The sequence below is a fragment of the Diadema antillarum genome, unplaced genomic scaffold (genome assembly GCF_040938485.1).
Source record: "Diadema antillarum isolate AM-2024a unplaced genomic scaffold, OU_Dant_1.0 seq00000592_RagTag, whole genome shotgun sequence".
NCBI classification, from domain to species: Eukaryota; Metazoa; Echinodermata; class Echinoidea; order Diadematoida; family Diadematidae; genus Diadema; species Diadema antillarum.
The window spans coordinates 337,669-359,385 of NW_027271523.1; the positions used below are offsets into that span (position 1 = coordinate 337,669).

General features: G+C 39.3%; 1 protein-coding gene across 1 annotated transcript; it reads left to right on the plus strand.

Annotated features, from left to right (window-relative positions):
• The first annotated feature begins 15,227 nt into the window (after positions 1–15,227).
• LOC139735699 (sterile alpha motif domain-containing protein 9-like) lies at positions 15,228–19,550 on the plus strand. The gene is made up of 3 exons (XM_071646446.1): positions 15,228–15,703; positions 15,757–15,800; positions 15,883–19,550. The coding sequence occupies exons 1-3, from the start codon at positions 15,228–15,230 to the stop codon at positions 19,548–19,550; spliced, it is 4,188 nt and encodes a 1,395-aa protein (XP_071502547.1).
• Positions 19,551–21,717: the final 2,167 nt, after the last annotated feature.

Below are 21,717 nucleotides of genomic sequence, written 5' to 3' on the forward strand. Positions count from 1 at the left end.
AAACGCATTTTCAACCCTTCTGTTGCGTGCATCACAGGTGATTACAGCCGAAGTAATTCATGAAGTCGTCACAATCCCGCTGATATTTGAGGTAGAAATAGACGCAAAAAAAGGATCATTAATTCGGCTGTGTCGTAATGTACGAAATGTGAAGAGATTATTGGGAGAAAAATAAAGGACACATTTTCAACCCCTTATGGCATGTGCATCATAAAGATTACAGCCGAATAATAATTCATGAAATCATCTCCATCCCACTGAAATTTGAGGAAACAGTAGGTGCAAAAAGAATTTCGAATTTGGTCCTGCATGCTGTGTATTTTTTTTAAAATGCATGCACAAATGTGAAAAGATTTTCAGGAGAAAAATGAAGAACACATTTTCAATCCTTTTAGATCTTGTGTGTGCATCACAAAATATTACAGCCAAAGTGATTCATGAAATCATCACAATCTCGCTGATATTTGAGGTAGAAATAGGCGCAAAAAAGGATCATGAATTCAGCCGTGTCGTACCTTTTAAAAAAGCGTGTACGATATACAAAGAGATTATCGGGAGAAAAATAAAAGACACATTTTCAACCCCTTTTGGTGCATGCATCATAAAGATTACAGCCGAATGATAATCCATGAAATCATCGCAATCCCATTGAAGTTGGAGGGAATAATAAGTGCAAAACTAATCATGAATTTGGCCGTGTCGTATATCTTTTAAGAATGCATTTATGAAATGCAAAGAGATTTTCGGGGGAAAAAAAGGATCGCAAATTCGGCCCTGTGCATGCTGTGTACGTTTGAAAAACGCATGCACAAATGCGAAGAGATTATCGGGACAAAAATGAACGCATTTTCAACCATTCTGGTGCATGCATCAAAAAAAATTACATCCGAAGTAATTCATGAAATCGTCACAATCCCACTGATATTTGGGGTAGAAATAGGCGCAAAAAGGATTGTGAATTCGGCGCTGCATTGTACCTTTCAAGAATGCATGCACAAATGTGAAGAGATTATCGGGAGAAAAATAAAGAACCCCTTAAAGGCGCGTGCATCAGAAAATATTACAGCAAAAATAATTCATGAAATCATCACAATCCAGCTGAGCACCAAGAGTGTGAAATATGCAGCAAGTTAAGTAATGCATGTTACTGTACATGCGCCAATGTTTAGAAAAAGTCACAAACACATTTGATACAGTCTGATTTTGTTCATTATCATGTGACACTGTACAGTGCACTCCCGTTATAACAAAATGCTCGGGACCGGCAGTTTTCTTTCGTTATAACGAAATTTCGTTCATACCACAGGTACATCACCTGAAGAAGCCAGCTACGTTCAAATATTTTTGAATTATGATAAGGTTAAAGGTCAAAGGGTAAATGAACTTTACGTGATAAGCACAAAACACATAGTATTGTGGTGTACTAAAAAAAATTGCCACAGCTTTGAGCTGTGACTGCCAAATTCACACAATGCAGATGTATCATGTTACAAGTTTATCGTCAAGATTTTTAGGGTTTGTAATCATCAATCAACAATTTGTGAACTATTTGTCTGAAATTTGCCATGATGAATAACAGTTTCGGCTTCCAGGATACAGTGTCTTCCTTATTTGAAACAAAAATTGCTCAACACCATGCTGATTGAAAATAATCAATGCAGAAATTTAGAGTTGTTGGTAAGTGTGCATGTGTGAATTTGAAAATTGAGAATTAGACTTTGGACATCATTATTTAGTAATTTGATTGTTAAAGATATTTGATATGAGTTAATTGTCCACATTTTGTGTCCACAAATACCATTTGATGTTGTATGTGAAAAAATGTCAATTATTTTGATATCATAAGCTGTACTATTTTCAATGAGGCAGAGAGGCTTTCACTGGAGGCATAATGCTTTTGGGTTGTCCGTCCGTCCATCCATCCTTGTGTCTGTGCCTATCGACTTTTGGGTGCACATGCTCAAGGTCAAAGTTCAAAGTCAAATGCTCAAAAATTTCCCTGTATTTCCCCTATATCTATGCAATGCCACAAGTCATTTTCTTGAAACTTAGTCTTTATGTCTGCAACTCAATAAAGATTCTCTAGAGAGGTCATGAGGTCAAAGGCAACACTGGCACTGATCTGGCGGTCCCTGACAAGTAAAATTCACTGTCTGACAAGTCACTTTTTCTGGAATGGATCAGTAAAAAATGGAAAAACTGGGTACCGACTATAATGGTGTAGTAAATGGTCTGACAGATAGCCAGGTCGGACCAGTAGAAGAAATGGGTATTAAAGTGTTCAGCCTTGTCAAGGTCAAGTGAAAACGTTTTAGATTTCCCTTTTTAATGCCACCGCCCTAAGGGTACTGGAGGCCTATGTTTTCGGGTTGTCTGTCCGTTTGTACGTCTGTACATATGTCTGTCCTCATTTGTTTATGTGATAACTTGAGTAATATTGAGTGTAATTTTACCAAACTTGGTCCAAGTATGAAGTATTATGGGGCAATTACTTTATTAGTTTTTAGATGAAATTGGCCAGAGGTCAAAGGTTAAGGTTAAATCATGAATTTGTATCCATGTCCAGGATAACTCAAGACTGGATGAAGTAAATTTCACCAAACTTGGTCCAGGTGATAAGCACAATCAGGGTATACAATCATGACTTTCTCACTTTAAAAAATTGTAACTTATAAAAGAATGCACCAACTGACTTCAAAATTCACATGCAGCATGCTAAGACATCAGTAATCACATGTGGTAATACAATAGCTAATTTCTTCTCATTTACTGTTGATTATTAAAGATTAATTACCTAAAAGTCCCCCCAAAACCCATGTAATGCGTCAAAAAAAAAGTGTTTTACAACTTACGTAAAATCAAGATTTGAGGTCCATATTTTAAGTCTACCCCTATGTGTTTGGTATCAAATTAATGGATTTTTTCCTGGCATTGCTTGCATGCAATAAAAAACAGTGGTCCTTTCAGCTGGAGAAAGTTATGAGGTCTGAAGTCCCATCCTGGTAGGAGTGTAATGCTGGCTTATTTTTGTGACATTGTGACCTTTTAACCCATGCTGTACGGCTATACATGGAGAAACAGCTTATTTTTCTGCTTTTCCTTAAAGTACTGAAGACACACTACAATATGGTGTGCTGTTTGCCAATAAATGTTCAGCCAGTTTTGAGTTTTTAGCCATTTTCAAATGCTGAGGAAAATAAGTGCAGCCGTTTTTCAGTATTTTCAGTGATGTATATCCTAATTTGACTACTTAAAAGAATCTTTTCCCCTTATTGAATATCGTTGTTTTTTTAGCCATGAATTGTACATATTTAAGTAGAAATCTATTGTGTGAAAATTTTAGCAAATTTGAGCATTAAGAACTTGTTTTTTTATATTTTTACAAATTGCTGAGGAAAAAAAAGACCAATCCACGCCCATGTTATACTGCATGAAGGTCATATGATAAGTGTTCAGTGTTCATATTTCAATGCTTGTTCAATTTCTAAAGATACACGTTGTATCATAAGCAATAAAACAGTATTTTAGCTTTATTGTTTGAGTGTCACAGCTTGGATATCAACTCAAGTCATCATTCTTCTATCTGTGTTTACAAGTATGAGAATGGATCCAAACACTGTGCGCACAAACTGTACAGATAATTTTTTGATGAAAAATATCATATCTTCCTCAGTACCAGCCCTAATTTCATAAAAGTTTGTAATAATGGCCAATATATGTCTGTTACCTATTCCTGAAAGTTTTGCCTCTTCACTCTTTGGCAAAAGTGAAATATAAAATATGTAAAAGTGGTTTTATTTGAATTCAAAATAATGCCTACAAAATTGATTATCCATTTTGAGAAGTGAAAATATGACATTTATTCATAATTTGTGATATGTCATGGCTATGTACATTGTACTGGTGGTGAATGAAAGGGATATTTATCAGGAATATCTAACAGTAATATCAGATGAAAAAAAAAAAACATTCTCTTTTTTCTAATGAATTTTTCCAATATATTAGTCATTTCAATGTAATTCGACACCCCTAATTAAAATGCTAATTCATGTGCAGTTTAATGCAAAATTTTGACTCTTTCTTTACATGAAATGAAAATTTGAGCACTCAGCTACAACAAACAGCAAAAAAAAAACATTTTCACCAAGATTTTTCATTTTTCCCCTGTTACACAATTGCATACCCTGATTGTGCTATTGACCTCCAAGGATGATGTATGATAGGGCAATTACTGTATTAGTTTTTGAGTGACATTTGCCAAAGGTCAAATGTCAAGGTCAAAACCCTAAAATTTATCCATTTCCGCAATAACTCAAGACTGGATGGAGCAAATTTCACCAAACTTGGTGTAAGGGAGAGGTATTATGGGGCAATTTTATTAAAAGTAGTATTTGAGTGAAATCTGCAAGAGGTCAAAGGTCAAGGTCAACTCTTAAAGTTTATCCATTTACGTGATGAAGCATTTGTCACCAAACTTGGCGCGAGGATGATGTATGATGGGACAATTACTTGATTTGATTTTGAATCAAATCGGCCGGAGGTTTAAGGTCAAAGGTCAATGTGAAATCATTCTCCATACCCTGAAAATTGCTCATTGAATGAACTAATATGAGGGTCAAAAGTCAAGTAAAAGTCCTTCAATGCCCAAGTACAGTGCACTCCCGTTATAACGAACGTGGTTATAACAAAACTCCGATTACAACGAAGTAAAAATTTGTTTATTCAGGGTGGTCCACAACTTGAAATTTTAGCATGTTGCAAGCTCAGAATCTGAGAATATTGCAGAAATTGAATATGCGCGGAGCGCACACGATGAGTACGTAGTTACGCAATATTTTGCTGCTTATCTCTCTTTGTGCTGCTTACATTCAATGTTCTCTCTCATGTTTTGCACACAAATATCTAAAGTACCTGGTAGTTTGATGTTTCTTATGTTATGCACATGTTTTGCACATTTTTTAATACTTTTACTTTGAGCTTGTTGCAAATTCTTAAGGATATTGCATAGCATGTTGCTGGCTTTTTAGGATGTTGCACAAGAATTTTAGCATGTTGCAGCGACATGCTAAAACCCCTCGTGGACCACCCTGTTTATTTGTTCAGGTATAACAAAATTTCGATAATGTATAACGGGAGTCCACTGTACCTGTACTCTTAGACAATATAGCCATTTATCCAATTAAACCAATTTCAAGGAAAGTGAACATTCAACTCATTTGTGACGAACCTGTCATTTTGATATTTTGCCCATTATGTGAAATTTTCATCACACATTGTCAAGACATTGTACTGTAGACCTATTAGGAGAACCATACATTATGGCGGAAGCATACCAGTCACCATAGTGACATTAGCTACTGTAGTTTAATGTTCCTTTTCATCAATTTTCATGTGCAGTATCCAAATATGAGGGATTTTTTAGTCTACATTCTTTATAGGTAATCATAGATTGTTTATCATCTCTGACAAGATTGAATTGTTGTCGTCATTGCAGTCGACCACACAGAGATTGCAAAATAGTTTTTGTTCTTGTGAAGATATTGACCATCGTGGTGAGTTCTATTGACAATGAGGAAACAAGTTAATCTTTTGAAAATCTTTTGAAGAAATCATAGTTAAGGTGTACAACGTTTCGCTAACTACTGCTGAGCTTTGTCCAGTACAATGAGACACGATGGTGCGTGTACACAGGTTATATATGTAGCGTGTATGCGAACATGGAGGCCTTCGAGGAGCCAGCATTGGACAAATGTCCCAAGACCACACCAAGGATCTGGAGCCAGTACGTTGATGATACCTTCATCGTCACCAACAGAGAACACGCCAACAAACTGCTCCAGTTCATGAACAGGAGGGAGCCTTCTATCAAGTTCACCTCATGGCATTAAATGAAAGGGAGTCTTGCTTTCCTTGACACCTGAGTCCACAGGGGCGCAGGGGGGAAACTGAGCACCACCATATACAGAAAGCCTACCCACACAGACCAATACCTCGCCTTCAACTCACATCACCCAGTCTCTGACAAATGAGGAGTAGTCAGATGCCTCTACGATCGAGCCAGCAAGATCATCACTCAGCTGTCAGGCACCTCAGCTGAGAGGCATTATTTGCGGTCAGCATTGTCAGCCAATGGCTATCCCAAATGTTTTGTCAACAAGGCACGACTGGCAAGAAGTCCACGTGAACAGGACAATGAGGAGTACAAGTCCACTGTTGTCCTTTCTTATGTGGAGTCAATCGCTCCCATTCTCAGACACCGGCTGGCGAAACACAACATCTGTGTCATCTACAAAGCCGACACCACCATCAGGAATCACCTGGTTCGAGCCAAAGACCCGATACCACCCCTCAGGAAAGACAGAGCAGTCTACCGAATACCCTGCAGAGACTGTAGGAAGAGTTTCATGTATATGTGTTGGGGAAAGATTAGCAGAACACCGGTGAGATGTCATTAACCACAAAACGGAGGCATCTGCAGTTAGCAGAGCATGCATGGACTGCCCAACACCACTGGGACTAGGTGGGTGTGAAGTGCATAGACACAGCAAGACAGTGGTACACCAGGAGAGTGAAGGATTACGACTCTTTGAAGACAACATCAACAGAGATGTTTGCAATGGATTTGCCCGAGTCATGGATGCGCTGCACTTGCACTCACCAACGCACAGTGCACAAACCCGAATCACTGAACCAGGATGGCAACTAACAGACGCACGATGGCACACTGCCCGACCCATCCCGGGAGAAGGCAAGCTGCCAACTAGGACCACATGAATGCTGTAAACAGCGGTCACAGGATGGCGCACTGCCCAGCCCGTCCTGTGAGCCAGCATGCTGCCAACTAGGTCCGCATGAAATCAGCAAACAGTCGCCACAGGAGGGCGCACTGACTAGGACACAGACTGGGGGACTACCACATCCACATGTCGTTCTCTGTAACCTGTGTACATGCATACATGCTATAGCTTGTTGACATGCCCACCATGTCTCATTGCACCTGACGAAGGCCAGCAGTAGCGAGCGAAACATCGTACACCTTTAATACTCTGATTTACTTGCGAGACAAAAGAATAACTTGTTTCCTATCATCATAGTTGTAAAGTTGCTGCAAATGTGTAGTGAATATGAATCTAAAGCAAACAGAGATGGGGCATCAGCAGTTTACAGTCATATCAAGTTTCCAGAAATTCCCAGAGGAAGGGATTTTTTTTTTCAAGAGTTACCATAGTCACATTCATAGATTATCATGTGCGGCCAATTTTGGAAAACGTTTTGATGAAGGAAAAAAATAATCAGTTATAACCATGCTCAAAATTGTTTGAATGTGCAGGATGTAAGAAAGAAAGAAAGAAAAAATCCAAGAATGCTTTGAGAGAAGGATTGCTCTGAGTGTCTGTATTGATCATTATTCTGTTGCTTTGTTTGCAGTTGAAGAAGAGAACTTTGTGCGGGAATCTGAGTGGTCTAGAACTTTGGAGCAACGCCAGCTGTTCGACGTTGCTGAGGATGTCTCAGTTGACAAGTACATCCCGGTAGGGTTAAGACTTTCTCTGAAGTACACCAAACTTCAGTCATTCAGACAATGGAAGAACCCGGATTATGCAATGTATGACATCTTGTTAGATTGGCAGCAAGGCTTGGCATCAAATGTGGACCAACCTGAGACATTGGCACGAGTCTTGGAAGCTTGCCAACTCAAGAAACTTGCCCACTCTGTCAGTGAGTTAATCCTGGTGTTCTTTTTCAATATGTGAAATTTTTGAAAGGTCCCATCATCAAATGTCTAATTTCTAATGATTATAATACAATTTATCATTGCTGCTTGAAAAAAAACAAAACAAAAAAAAACACCTAATCTCGGAGATGTGGCTGAGTAACAAGTGACTTCATAAATTTATGTTGTAAGTACAGTGTACACTATATATATTTTTTTCTTAACTCTTTATGTGCCATGGTGTAAACCCTGTGTGTGCCATATTATTCTGGGACAGCAACTTAGTCATACTTTGGGGAAACATTCTGCTTTTCAAATCAGTGTAAGTTCAATAGATTTTTGCTACCCTGGTCATGTAATGAGCAAAGTTGTAAAGAAAATGCCAAGCTTTCTTTAGATGTAAATTGTGTGACAAATTATGATTGTTTTTCTTTGAGTTGCTATATTATTATAGGGGCTTGCCTTTTGTACACAAAACAGTGTATGAAACTTTAATAGAATTTACTTGCAAATCCACTTGGAAACTCCATTTGCTAGCCAGTCACCACATAACGTGCCAGCAACATGTGACAGGAATGGAATTGCCAGAAATGCTTTCATTGTACTGTAGTATTTGGCTATTTTTGATTGGTTTGGGCGGCTTTGTGCGTCTGAGCAGAATATGCAAAGTTGGCACGCGGTCGACTGAGTTGGGCGTGTGAACGTGGCACATAAAGAGTAAATGAGCACTTGGCAGTTCTCGCATCTTACCTGTAAACTTAGAGCTCGTTCCAAGAAAGCTGTAGCAATATAATCCCCCTTTTTGAGGTTGAATGAAATGTTGAGAATTTCTGTGGTGCAAAGGATTGAGTGTTTGACCTACAGCAAAAGAATTTCCTTGTTAACTCTAACCAGGCCAGGCTTTTTGAGGTGTTCTGTGGGCAGGGGAAGGGTTGATTAAACCAAACCCTCCTTCCCCCCCCCCCCCCAAATACATTACTTGTCGGGTAATTTACCATAATATTTTTCATTTTTGAAATATTTTCTATTAGTGCATAATATGTATTCTATTGTTTTATTAATTTCTTAAGTATTTCCTTGTTTTTCTACATGTACCCTTGGTTTTTCCTGTTTTTTCCACAAAATTTATTACAGAACCTATTTGTATAAGCATAATAATGCTAAAATTAATTGATATCAGCCATTGAAAGTTAAAATAATCATATCTTTTTGAATAAGGTGAGAAATCTATTTTCATTGATAGACTTTGTAAACAAAATCACATTTTTGAGCCATTTTCGGTCTGACAAGCATGTATAAAAGGTCAGGCAGCATTGTAACGGTAAGTCAGATTTTCACGAAAATGGTGTCATAAGATGTGGGAGACTTGAAAGTAAAAAGCCAGCGAGCAGTGCAGTCATTAAAAAAAAAAAAAAATGTTTGCAAAATACACCAGGGATCTCGTTTAATGTGCATGTATGCTTGTTTCAACATTCAAGTCATATTTTGAATTCTTCTTTATGATCTGAATCTTATTTTGCCATGTCTTGTATTTCTTGATTTTTTTTTTCAAGCGTGTATCAGCTATGCATTTGGGACACAACATGAAGTAGACGGAAAAGTTCTTTTAGAATGATCAATGTAAAGATGCTCATAAAAAAGGTTTAATTTCTTTTATTGCCAGCTTAAATATCTACTTTCACATTATACAAAGTGCAGCACCTACATTGTATATAAAACAAGCAAAACAAATCAAGCTGTCTTGTAATTGTGAATGGTATCAAAAAGGTCATTGTTACATTACACCTAAAGTAATAAATAGATAAAAGGCAAGTAGCAGTGCTTTGCATTTTCATATTATCCATTTAATGCATTCCAAATTACTAAGATGAAGATCGCTATGGAACTCTAGAATGTACAGTGGTAACCTTGAACCAGGAATTCCTTGGGACTGTGAAATTTTCATTCAGTTTATCAAGTTTTTGTTTCATCATTAGTCAAGAACAGTTATTATTGTAAATTGATTATTATTATTATTATTAAAACTTTTGGATCAAAGAAAAATATTATCGTATCACTTATTTTGCAGTGCCCAAACTCGCTTGTGCCTTGTTTTTGTTGTACTGCTGATTGCTGAAGTAGAAGAAGAGATTATCAAAGCAGTAATCATGACCTTTTTGTCATCTTTTCGTATACAGGACGCAACCACTTGAGTGTCATCAATGCAGAGAGGTCCATGGTCATTGTACCACCACAGCCCCCACCTGACATGAGCCAAGCAGCACAGAAAGGTTTGCATCTCAAGATATTGTAGTTGTTGTATTTTCAATGTTCCCAAGTAATTTTAAGTATGCCTAGGAGGAAGGATGCTGAGTACAGTATTTTTATGCCTCTGCCACGAAGTGTCGCCGGAGGCATTATTTTTTCAGGTTGTCCGTTCTTCCGTCCTTCCATCCTTCCGTCTGTCCGTCCTTCGTCTGTCCATAATCAATTTTTGGACAGCATAACTAAAAAACTATTTGAGGCATCCTAATAAAACTTGGTGTGTGTATGTATGAGTGGGCGAAGTTCTGCCTATCAACTTTTGGGTACACATGCTCAAGGTCAAAGGTCAAGGTCAAATGCTCAACATTTCACTATTTCCTCCATATCTATGCAATGCCTGAAAGTATTTTCTTGAAACTTAGGGCCGCGTTCATGCGAATTTCGTAGCCAGAATCACAAACATGAATCATGATTCAAAACGACGTTTCAAATCACGGTCTCAGCGGAAGAGCGTTCATGCGGGCTTTCGCAACGCTGATTCTGGCTCTGCTCATCCTTTGCCATTGCGCACCGCACTGCGCAGTTTGACCTTGTCTCTGCAACTTGAGCCAGACCTCCTTATGCCAACTGATCAGTCAGTTCATTATAGGCCTTTACATTTTTATTTCGGTGAATACTTTCCAATAAGCTGTGGCATTCAGGCTCTGCCCACAGATCAAGGAATGATCTTCATTCTTCGTCTCTCCAATTGTTTCCCTTGGTAGACACAGCGCTGCAGCCATTACTATTATCAACTCAATCGGAGAGTAATTACATTGTACAGTACACTCCCGTTATAACGAAATGCTCGGGACCGGCAGTTTTCTTTCGTTATAACCGAACAAATACAATATATAACAAAAACAAGGAACCACGTACATGTATATATATCGTATCACGTTTGCTGAATACTCATCATACACTGGAAAGCTATGTGAAATGTGATGGGATAACTGTATTACAATAATAAACGCAAGCTCCTCTCAGAAACTGAGCGTGACACAAGGAGCGAACACACAGTGGTGTGAAGCGTTCACCCATGCAGAGACACTATAAATGCTTGTTCCGCTACGTATTTTCGAAAGCAATTTGCATTTCGTCATAATGGAGCACATTTCTTTTGTTTTTCTTTGTCTGTGGCGCTCGGAAAGACTTCGTTATAACGGAAATTTCGCTATAACCGTGTTCGTTATAAGCGAATTTTGTACCATAGACTTTCATAGTGATAATTTTGGGACCAGAAGATTTACTTCGTTATAGCGAAATTTCGTTATAACCGTGTTCGTTGTAACGGGAGTGCACTGTATTGTTATATTAAACAGCTAGATACTAGCATAGAATCGGTGTATGGCGTTGATGGAAACAAACAAGTGCAAGTATGGTACCGAAACACACAATTCGTAAGACGTACACAAGTGCGCCAACAGAACAAGAAGCTGTGGGATACCCCATGAGACACGCATGCGCACAGCGCACAGTGACGTCATAGAATCATGGATTGAAATCACGGTTGCGTTCATGTGGTTTCTATGATCATGATTCTGGCAGAATCATGATTCAAAACGCCCTCTTTTCCGCGTTTCAGATTGGCGTTTTGAAATGCGTTTAAATGAAAAAATCGCATGAAAGCAAAGCAACTAAACACGTTTAGCGACTAAATGTGTTTAGAAACGCAATTCTAGTTCCACATGAACGCAGCCTTAGTGTATTCTTGTACTACCAAATGAAGATTCCCTAGACAGAGTTTTGGGTCATGAGGTCAAAGTTTAAAGGTCAAAGGTCAAGTGAAAATGTTAAAATATTTTTTTTTTCTCCATAACTTGGTAGTGATTCAAGGCATCTTCATGGAACTTAGTAATATGCATGTACTGACTGGAAGGGATTATCTAGGGAATTTTGGGGTCATAGGGGTCAAAGGTCAAGGTTAACTCCTCAAATTTCACTTTTTCACCTCATATTTATGCAATGCCTGCAGGATTTTTCTTAAAAATTAGTGTATGCATGTATTACACATTAGAGATTCACTGGGAAGTCTTTTGCCCAAAAAATCAAAGGTAAAAATGTCAAAAGTCATGTGAGAGTGGTAAATTTCACTTATTCCTCCACAAAGTGACTCAAGGTATCATCATGAAAATTAGTACATATTAATGCATGTTCTGCCTGACAGCGATTCCATTGGGACTATTAGGGTCAAAGGTCAAGGGTCAAAGGCCAGGTTAAGATGATAACAACTTTCTATTTAATACTGAAGTTATACTTTTTCTCCATCCCTTGAAAACTACTCAATGCTTATAAAACTTATAAAGAGTAAACAAAAGTCAAGTAGAAATCCTTAAATCCCCAAATACATGCTTTCTTTAAAAATGTAGCCATTCATCCAATTAAACCTAGTTCAAGAAAGGTGAACGTTCAATACATTAGTGACAATCGTGACAATCGTTTTGCTAATTATGTTAAACTGACATCACACATTGTCAAGACATACTATAGACCTATTAGGAGAATCATGCATTATGGCGGAGGCATACCAGTCGCCATAGCGACATTTCTAGTTCAGAACTAATATAAAAAACCCATTGATGTTTATACATGTTGTCTCTCTGCGTATTTTTTTTTCTCCACATTTTTTCTCCATATTTTTGTTGCTACTAGTGTTCCATTGTGATTTTTTAGTGCACATACTATGGCAGCATTGCCATTACACTTTATAGCTTTTCGTCTTGAAAAATTAGAGACATTGGTTTAGCAAGACATTTATCACATATTACTTTTCGTGTCATTACTTCATGTGCCATTTCCTTTACTGAGACTACTCCTGTGCTACAAACTTCAATACTGCCACCACTACTCCCATTTGCTTCAAAGTTAAGTGATAACTTTGAAAATGGAACACAATTTCTAATTTTTTGTCTGTCTTCTTTGCAGATTTACAACTGTTGGTTAGTCACAAAAATCCAGAGGTTCAGAAGAAAGCTGAAAGGAATGTGAAGAGCCTACTACTTCCCACACCAGACTCTCTCCAGCCTCAGGCTGGTGAGGTTAGGGAGTCTTTCTTGCAGGAAATGTGGGATATGTGTGATTGGCTGAAACATAATGCAGACCGTATTAGGGCCATTCAGAAAGCAGTGGGAAGGCCGGCAATGTATCAGCTGACTGGATTCACACTAGACTCCATCCACCTGTCCGTGAGGGTGTATAGTGATGAAGGATACAACGTCCTGATGGATGACATTTGCAATGGTCTGATTGGTCGACAGCTGGGTGATGCACTCATCCCACCAGATGCCCGCCAAGGGTTGCCAGATAGCATCTCATTTTATGTTACCCTGGAAGAGAAGGGTTGGAAAGGTGTCACCCAAGTCACTCATCCATTATCCCGAGAGGAAGGATCCAACATGGATGCATTGAGGATGCCATCACTCATTGATGTTGGTCCATCACATGGACAAAGAAAGGATGAGACACAAGTTCTGGGGATGGTGTCATCAGATGTCAACCCAACTAATGCATCCGAGCTTGGAGTTGATTCATTGCATCATAGTTCTTCAACTGTCAAGTCAAGGACACAGGAAACACAAGAGGTGCATGGTATAGGAGAAGAAATGGCGATTGCAGAGGCAGAGGTTGCAGCCACTGCAGAAAAGAAAGGGACCAGACATGCTGCCACTGAGAGAGGTAAGTTTGATATGCATCCTTCTGCAGCTTTGTTGCAGGCTTATGATAGGGAGTGAAGGTAGATTGATTTGTTATTTGTGACCCTGCACCACAAAACCAACAAAAAGTCGCCCGACATGAATTTTTGGTTAAGGGCAGATTCTGAAAGACCACACTCTAAGTTTAAAAAAGATATATAATTCAATTCAAATTGACTCCAATAACCTACCTAAATACTGGAAAGCAAGCACACACTCTAGAAAAATGTGAAATGAGAAAAGACATTCTGAAGCACAGGGTATATTCTAGAGCTTAATCTTTACCAAGCCATGCTGGCTGTGTGGTGAAAGAGAAACACAAGATGTAAACCACTGGAGCAACAACAATGAAGGGATAATCACATTAAACTGAAATTAAGCATGTACTATTAGCACACTCTGCCAATGATTATTGCTAACTTTCAAAGCAGTAGCTATATCCTTTCAAAAGTTATTAGACCTGAAAGTGAAGAGTGTGCGAAGAATTTCAAGACATAATGAACAGCGGCCTCTGATCATTCTATTCTTCCCCCAAAAGGGTTGTAGAAAAACTGCTAAAAACACACTTTCCCATTCATACCAAATTGAAGAATAATGTAGAAGAAGAAAATCTCTTTCAGAAAATATGAAAAACTCAATATTGACTTGGTTGAACCAATATGCCTTTATTGAGTCCTCACTTAAAGGGACTGTACAGTACTGGTTGAGTTGGGGATTCAGGTTTATAGCATTCCTAAGTGAGATAAGGAGAAACCTCTCATTATATATGAAAGAGCATGTAATTTTAAGAAGGATTCAACGTTTATTTGATGAAAATTGGTTTTCAAATGGCTGAGATATCCAAAAAAGTGATAATGATAAAAGGCGACAGACCACGCCTTTTATTGGGATCTCTTTGTTTCACCTTGTTTTTGGATATCTCGGCCATTTCAAAACCGATTTTCATCAAATAAACTTGTGATACCCCTTAGAATTGCATGCTCTTTGACATCTCGTAGAGTGATTTCTGAATATCTTGCAAAACGTTAAAAGCTAAATCCTCACCTCAACCAGAACTGTACACATCCTTTAAAATCAAGGGGTGCGACTTTTTGATTGTTTTGTGATGCACAGTCCCATTCAATTATTATTGTCACTTTGCTGTCTTTTGCTGTCTTTCATTGAGCTAATTTAATTTTTGTTACCAGTATCTGTTACTAGACTTTTGATCTTATTTCATCAATACTCCTTAGAAAGCATCCTTATCAATACAAGATAAAAATGGCTATGTAGGTATGAAGGAGAAATTATTTTCCCTTTCAAGTCAAAGAAGTTATCAACTGTGAGTGACACTCCTGAAGTGACATTACATTACAAGAAGGCTACATCAATATTGAAACCGGTTTGAGAGCGTAGGTGAGAATCAAGCTCTCAAAGACTCTCCTTTGTGATGTAAGATTTATTCTTTTCTCTCTTTCAAGGATTTTTGGTGCATAACGGTACGCAATCAAAACTAGATCACTTTTTCTCTCTACTCAGGATCACAAGTTCTGAAAAAAATGGAAGATTGGAATGAAGAAGAAGTGAGTGAATGGCTGAAGACTGAGGTTGGTATTTCAGATGGGAAAGTACCTGCTGGTGTTGATGGTTACTTGCTGGTGAGGTATACAAAAGATGAACTCATGGAAGATTTCAAGCAGCACTTAAGTACAGCACAGTGCAGAAAAATTCTTTACAAGCGTAAAGACACACTGCAGAGAGAAAAAAATCTTGAAATCACTCCTAGTGCAAGTGTTCCGCCAGTCTCACTGTCAACCCAATGCCATACAGCTTCATCTCCTCCAGTGGCTTCTCCCAGGAGTCTGCAGGAGGAGGTTGATACCCAGCTCCTGCAAGGGATGTCTGCCCTGAGCCACTCGCTATCCTCTCCAGAGCAAACGCCTTCAGAGTTAAGTGATAGGTCCATAGAAATCCAACATGAAACTGTAGAACTCACACAACCAGCCCCTGTAGAGGAGGAAGATGATAGTGTGGGGCATGATGCAGGATTCTCCAGGGAACTGGCTATTGGTAGCCAGGATTTTGAAGCACTGTCTATCGGCAAAATGGATGTGGCATCAAAGGAAACCTCAGCAGCTCAGTACAAGGATTTTGATAGAGAGCAGACACACCCAGCAGTAAAGCCAAGACTGCAGGATTTTGGTAGTGGAGGAGACACTCGGCAGAAACTGGCCAAGCTCCTCCTAGGAGCAGATTCAGGAGAGCTGGATTCTTCATTTTACCCAGTTCTTGTTGTAAACACACCAGAAGCAGAGCTGAAAACAAAGTGTGAAGAAAAGTTTGGCTTTCTGTCAGTTGTCAAGTGGAATGTCATCTTTGACTGTGACCCAGATTCTAACAAAACTGGTCTGTGCCACTTTGTGAATAACAGGGTGTCCATGAAGATCTTGCAACCAGATGATTTTGTTAGATCTAAAGATATTGATATCATACGAGAGGAAATAGACTTTCCAGAGGTCCCAGTTTGGGTTTTTGCCAATGGGAGACTAGATGTCTGTGAAAGGGAAGAGCCTAAGTTAGATGATATAGACTGGATAAGGGAACGTTCCAGTGCAATTCTGTCAACAGTGAGATTCTTCTCAGATCCAGGCGTCATCCCCCCTGGGAGAGCAGTTGTTATCTTCCTCCTTCTGTCTGATGCTGATATTATGGTCATGTCTTATATATTCCGAGAATTCTACACATCAGACTCTTTCAAGAGCTTGGGACAAATCACTGTCATTGCAGAAAATGAGGACCTCATACAGGGGTGGATAAACCATTTGGAGAGGGAAAAGCTTGTGACCAGCTCTGACATGAAACAGAGATGTCTCAGTGGAATCCCGTGGAAAGAGGTCAGCTCCTGCATGCTGCATCTTCTGGGCTCAAGTGAGACATGTCTCCCAGAGCTTCCAATGACTCCCAAAGGCAGCTGTCCCTTGATGAAGAAGCATCAAAGCCAATGGTCAGATATTTCGGTGTTAGCGAGAAACGAGTGTGAGAATACATCAATGAATGAGAGCAACCAGAACTTTGAGGAATTTGTTCAGAAAGCAGAGGCACAATTCTATCAGGGACATGAAGTTGACTGGTGGAACTTTTACCTGTCAGAGAAGAAATTAAACAAAGGTAGAGGCTTCAATCAGGTCTTGCAACGTGAATGCTACAAAGTGCTCCGGAGTCATCTTCTAAAGAAACTGGCCTCAACTCGTGGAAAAAAGGTAGATAACATTTCCATGTTGACGATTTTCCATGAACCTGGAGCAGGTGGTACAACAGTAGCCAAAAACCTCCTTTGGGACTTTCACCGACAACACAGATGTGCCATTGTGAGAAGGGTAACACGTGACACAGTCCAACAAATCATGGCATTTCGCCGATATGGATATGAGCACTCCAGTGATGCTGGACCTGTTGTGCTCTTTCTTGATAATGTCGATTCTGAGAGCATGCGACCTTTTCTTTTCGGTCTTGAAAGGGAAACAAGATATATCCAGGATGATGGGCTGGTTTTCGTTCTCATACACTGCAAAAGAGCGAATAACCCTGAAGAGCTGTACAAACATGAAGCAAACAAGCCCTGCATTTCCGTACAGCACAAACTTACGGAAGCAGAGAAGGAGTGGTTCACGCTGAAAACAGAAGATCTGGAAAAGAGGAGGATTTTCAGCGAGGAGAAGTCTCCTGAACTCCTTCTGGCTTTCATGGTGATGAAAACTGAGTGTGATCCACAGTACCTGAAGAAAGTTGTGCTGGGTATTCTACCAAACATCACAGAGAACTCCCCAAAAGACCTGAAAAATGCTGTAAACCTCCTCAAGTACATTGCAGCTGTTCAAAGTTACCATCCAGACTTTGCCATGCCAGTGTCAGCATGTGATGGCTTCATGCAAAAGCAGCATCGTATGTCTTTGACAGGAGGGCGCCATCAAACCTATCAACCATGGGAAAAACACAAACCAAAATTCATGGATCTCCTTCTCATTGAAGAGTTCATCCAGGACATAGATGGTTGTGTCAAAGGTCTTGGAATTGTACACCCAACCATTGTGACAGAGGTGATAAATCAACTTAGTACTTGCTTCAGTCAGACACCAGCCGATATGATTTTGGAGTTGATTGAGAAATCCTCCATTCTTGACACCCTCTCCTACAGCAAAGGATACATCCAGAAGGTGTGCAGAGATTTGATGGTAAGACGAAAGAAGAAGGAGTATGGTGATGATCACGAAACAGTCTTTGCCCCATTCATCGAGGATGTGTGTAGGGAAGACTGTGCAAAAGCTTTCAAGATCATGGAGGTTGGTATGAAAAAGTTCCAAGACCCTTTCATTGCTCAGCAGAAGGCTCGTTTGCACAGCAGATATGATGATCCTGAGAAGGCAGAAGAAGCTATCAACAGGGCCCTTGATCTCTTGGACAACAATTCCTATATCTGGGACACAAAGGGAATCATTCTTCGAAAGAAGATGATGCATTATGATAGAAGAGAAGGGGACGAGCACATTAGAGATGAAGAGATGAAGGAGATGTTTCTGGTTTTCAATGATGCTTGTGCAGCATTCCAAAGAGCTCAAAGAGTCATGGAAGGTGAAATCTTCCGTGGCAACTATGCAGGTTTTGTTAATGAGATTGACACAGTTTTCAAATTTTTGGAAATTGTGAGAAAGAGAGTTGTACCATTCTGTCAAGGGACTGCTGGAATGGAGCAATTGAGAAGATATCTGACAACAGAATATATTCCACCTGAACTCAAGCTCCCTTCTCTCTTAGATCACAATGAAACCATGAAGGAACTATCTGACAGAGTTGACAAAGCATTGGATCGCTCAACTGACTATCTTGTTCAGTGTGCTCAACAGCGCTTTGAAACCAAACAGTATCACATTCTTGGCAGCAAGCTTGAGCGAATCTATGTGAACAGGATCCTCTTCTTTGCACAGAAGCCAAGATCCCTCAGAATAGCACAGTATCCTAGTGAAACTGCATATGCCATGCGACGTTCAGAAATCAAACACATGAAAACTGATGGCTATCAGCAAATCTTTGAAATGGGATCTAAGAAACTGGTCAAAGAATTAAGGCAAGCTAGAGATCTGTTGAAGAAAAATTTGGGAGTGCCCTCAATCTTTGATGTCAAGAACTTTGTGTTTGTTTCTTTTGCTTTGTTGGTCTTTTGTGATGAGGACTTCGATGAAAATGAAATGCAGCACTATGTGAATGTACTGAAGGGGATGGAAGAGAAGGGCAGAGGATTTTATGGTCTCTTCTTTGAGATGCTTTTGAACTGGCCTGGTAGAACAACAAGAGCAGTAACCACACAAATCCAGGATACCGTGCGAAAGTTGAATGACAGGTGGGCAGAAAGATACAGCAATAAGCTCGGTGAAGAGTTCCAACACAACATCCGCAGTAGGTCCCGTCTACGTCAGAAACCTCAGCCTATGAAACCAACAACAGAGTTCTATCTAGGCATGTCCAAACATAAACTGGTCCACCGGAAGGCTTTTGGGAGAATCAGTTACTCCATGTGGAAAGAAAAGCCTGTCAAAGACAATCTTGCCAGGCTGGAAGGAGTAATAGAAAACAAGTTCTATGTCATATACAAGCACGAGGGTGCTGAACCGGTGAGAATTAGGCTTTCTCTTCCTATTCAGGGTCTCCCCAGCCAGGAGCCAGTCAACTTCTACATAGGCTTCTCATTTGGAGGACCACTGGCATATGATGTCACATACAAGGACCGTGTAACACGCTTCATTGCAGGAGAATCATGGGCAAACTACCCTGCTTATATATATCAGATTGGTGACCCTGATGATAAGGCAATGGTTGAGTTGGAATAATGAACAAACTCGTCTGATATGTACATGTATATTGGAGAATTGTACACTCACTCACTGGGTGTTGTAGCACATGTGTAGTGTATCTGTTGCTGTGGATGTCAGTGGGTATAGATACACACTGTAATTATAACTGTATGGTTTCATGTACATGGTTTTGTAATAAGAATATGTGAGGCTGCTTTGCACAGGGCTATATCAACCACAGCCCCACAACAATTGGAGAAAACCTTATTGCCCCACCCTGCTGGGGCCACTGTATGTCTTGAATTTAGACTTGATCACTTGGACATGGGATATACCATTCATTTAGATGTAAGTTAAAGATGCATACACTTTACACGTATATGCAGGCTACATGGAAATAAACTTGGAACAATGCGATATCAACATCAAAACATGAAAGTGAACTTGATATATGAATGATGTGTCTTTGTTATGCATACAATGTATATTGATGACTATGTAATTTATGGTGAAAACCATCTAGTGAAACCTTGTGTCTTCAAAATCTGTTGCAGTGATGTGAGATTTTATCTATACATAATATGCTGTATAACATTTGCTGCATTCACCTTTGACTTTCCATACTAGGGTAATCTTGACTGAAATTCAAAGTACAGGTGAACCTTGTTATAACGAACACCAGTACAATGATTTTGCATTCTTGGTGCATAAGATTTTACTATCTGCAAGTGAGGTTCAGTGTGTAATGACCATTTGTAGTCAGACGTAGCAACACAACCTGTGTGCCCCTTTTTGTAAGATCCCTTTTGACCAGAAAATCCTTACAGTTTGTACACATTGTAGTACATCTTTGTAATGGGTTAGTCTGTACTTGAGAGAAGACAATCTAGATTTACAAAAATTATTTATAGGTCATTATTTTTCTAAGGTAGATTTGTCAAAATTTCAAAATATGCTAAATGAGGCTCAATACAATACTCTGATACAAATGTTGCCTGTAGTCTATTTGGAATGTGAGTGGCTGGATGTAGAGCACATATCTACTGTGTGTATTATCATAGAGAACATCATGTGTCATTGCATAGAGCACTGTATGTTAAAGGGGAAGGCTAGTAACTGATCAGTGGGAATCAGTGGAAATGCTGGGAGATGATTGTTCCAATCCTTATGGGATTCAATCAAGAGTTCATTGTATATCTATTGTTGTGTGAAAATGATTTGCTTCAGAATGGTCTCATATTCAAGTAACGTGCAGTTTAATGCTTCCAGGTTAGCGTCCCTGGTCAGTGACGGAGCATTAATCTGCACATTACTTGAATATGAGACCGTTCTGAAGCAAATCATTTTCACACAACAATAGATATACAATGAACTCTTGAATGAATCCCATAAGGATGGGAACAATCATCTCCCAGCATTTCCACTGATTCCCACTGATCAGTTGCTAGCCTTCCCCTTTAAGTCCAAAGAATGCTTAACTTTTGCCAGGGTATTCTACAAAACAGAATACGGTGTACAATGTACACTCATATAGCAATGACAGAGAAGGTCAAAGGGTAGCTTTCTTGTGCTATTCGAGCTTGAAAGTATTCTATCGGTGTATAATTTGTGTTTATGCCTGAAGTATACTCTGATAAAGCTATTTTATATTGTTTATGTTGTACATTATTATACCTTTGTCGAAGAGAAGCTTTAATGCAGTCATTGACGCATTATTGAAAGCAGAAAACACACGTGTCCTGTTACAGTGCACTCCCGTTATAACGAAATGCTCGGGACCGGCAGTTTTCTTTCGTTATAACGAAATTTCATTATAATCGAACAAATACAATGTACATGTATAACGAAAACAAGGAAGCCACGCATATATGATATTCTTTTTGTTGAATACTCGTCATACACTGGAAAGCTATGTGAACAATAAAACAAATAGTTAATCAATTTCAGGTTATTGTACGATGTACTACAATAACGCAAGTTCCCCTCGGAAACTCTGCGTGACACACCAAGCGAACACACAGTGATGCAACGCGTTCTCCCATGCAGAGACGCTGTAAATGCCTTGTTCCGCTACGTATTTTTGAAAGCGATCTGCGTTTTGTTATAATGGAGCACATTTCTTTTGATTTTCTTTGTCAGTGGTGCTCGGAAAGGACTTCGTTATAACAAAAATTTTGCTATAACCATGTTTGTTGTCCCCGCC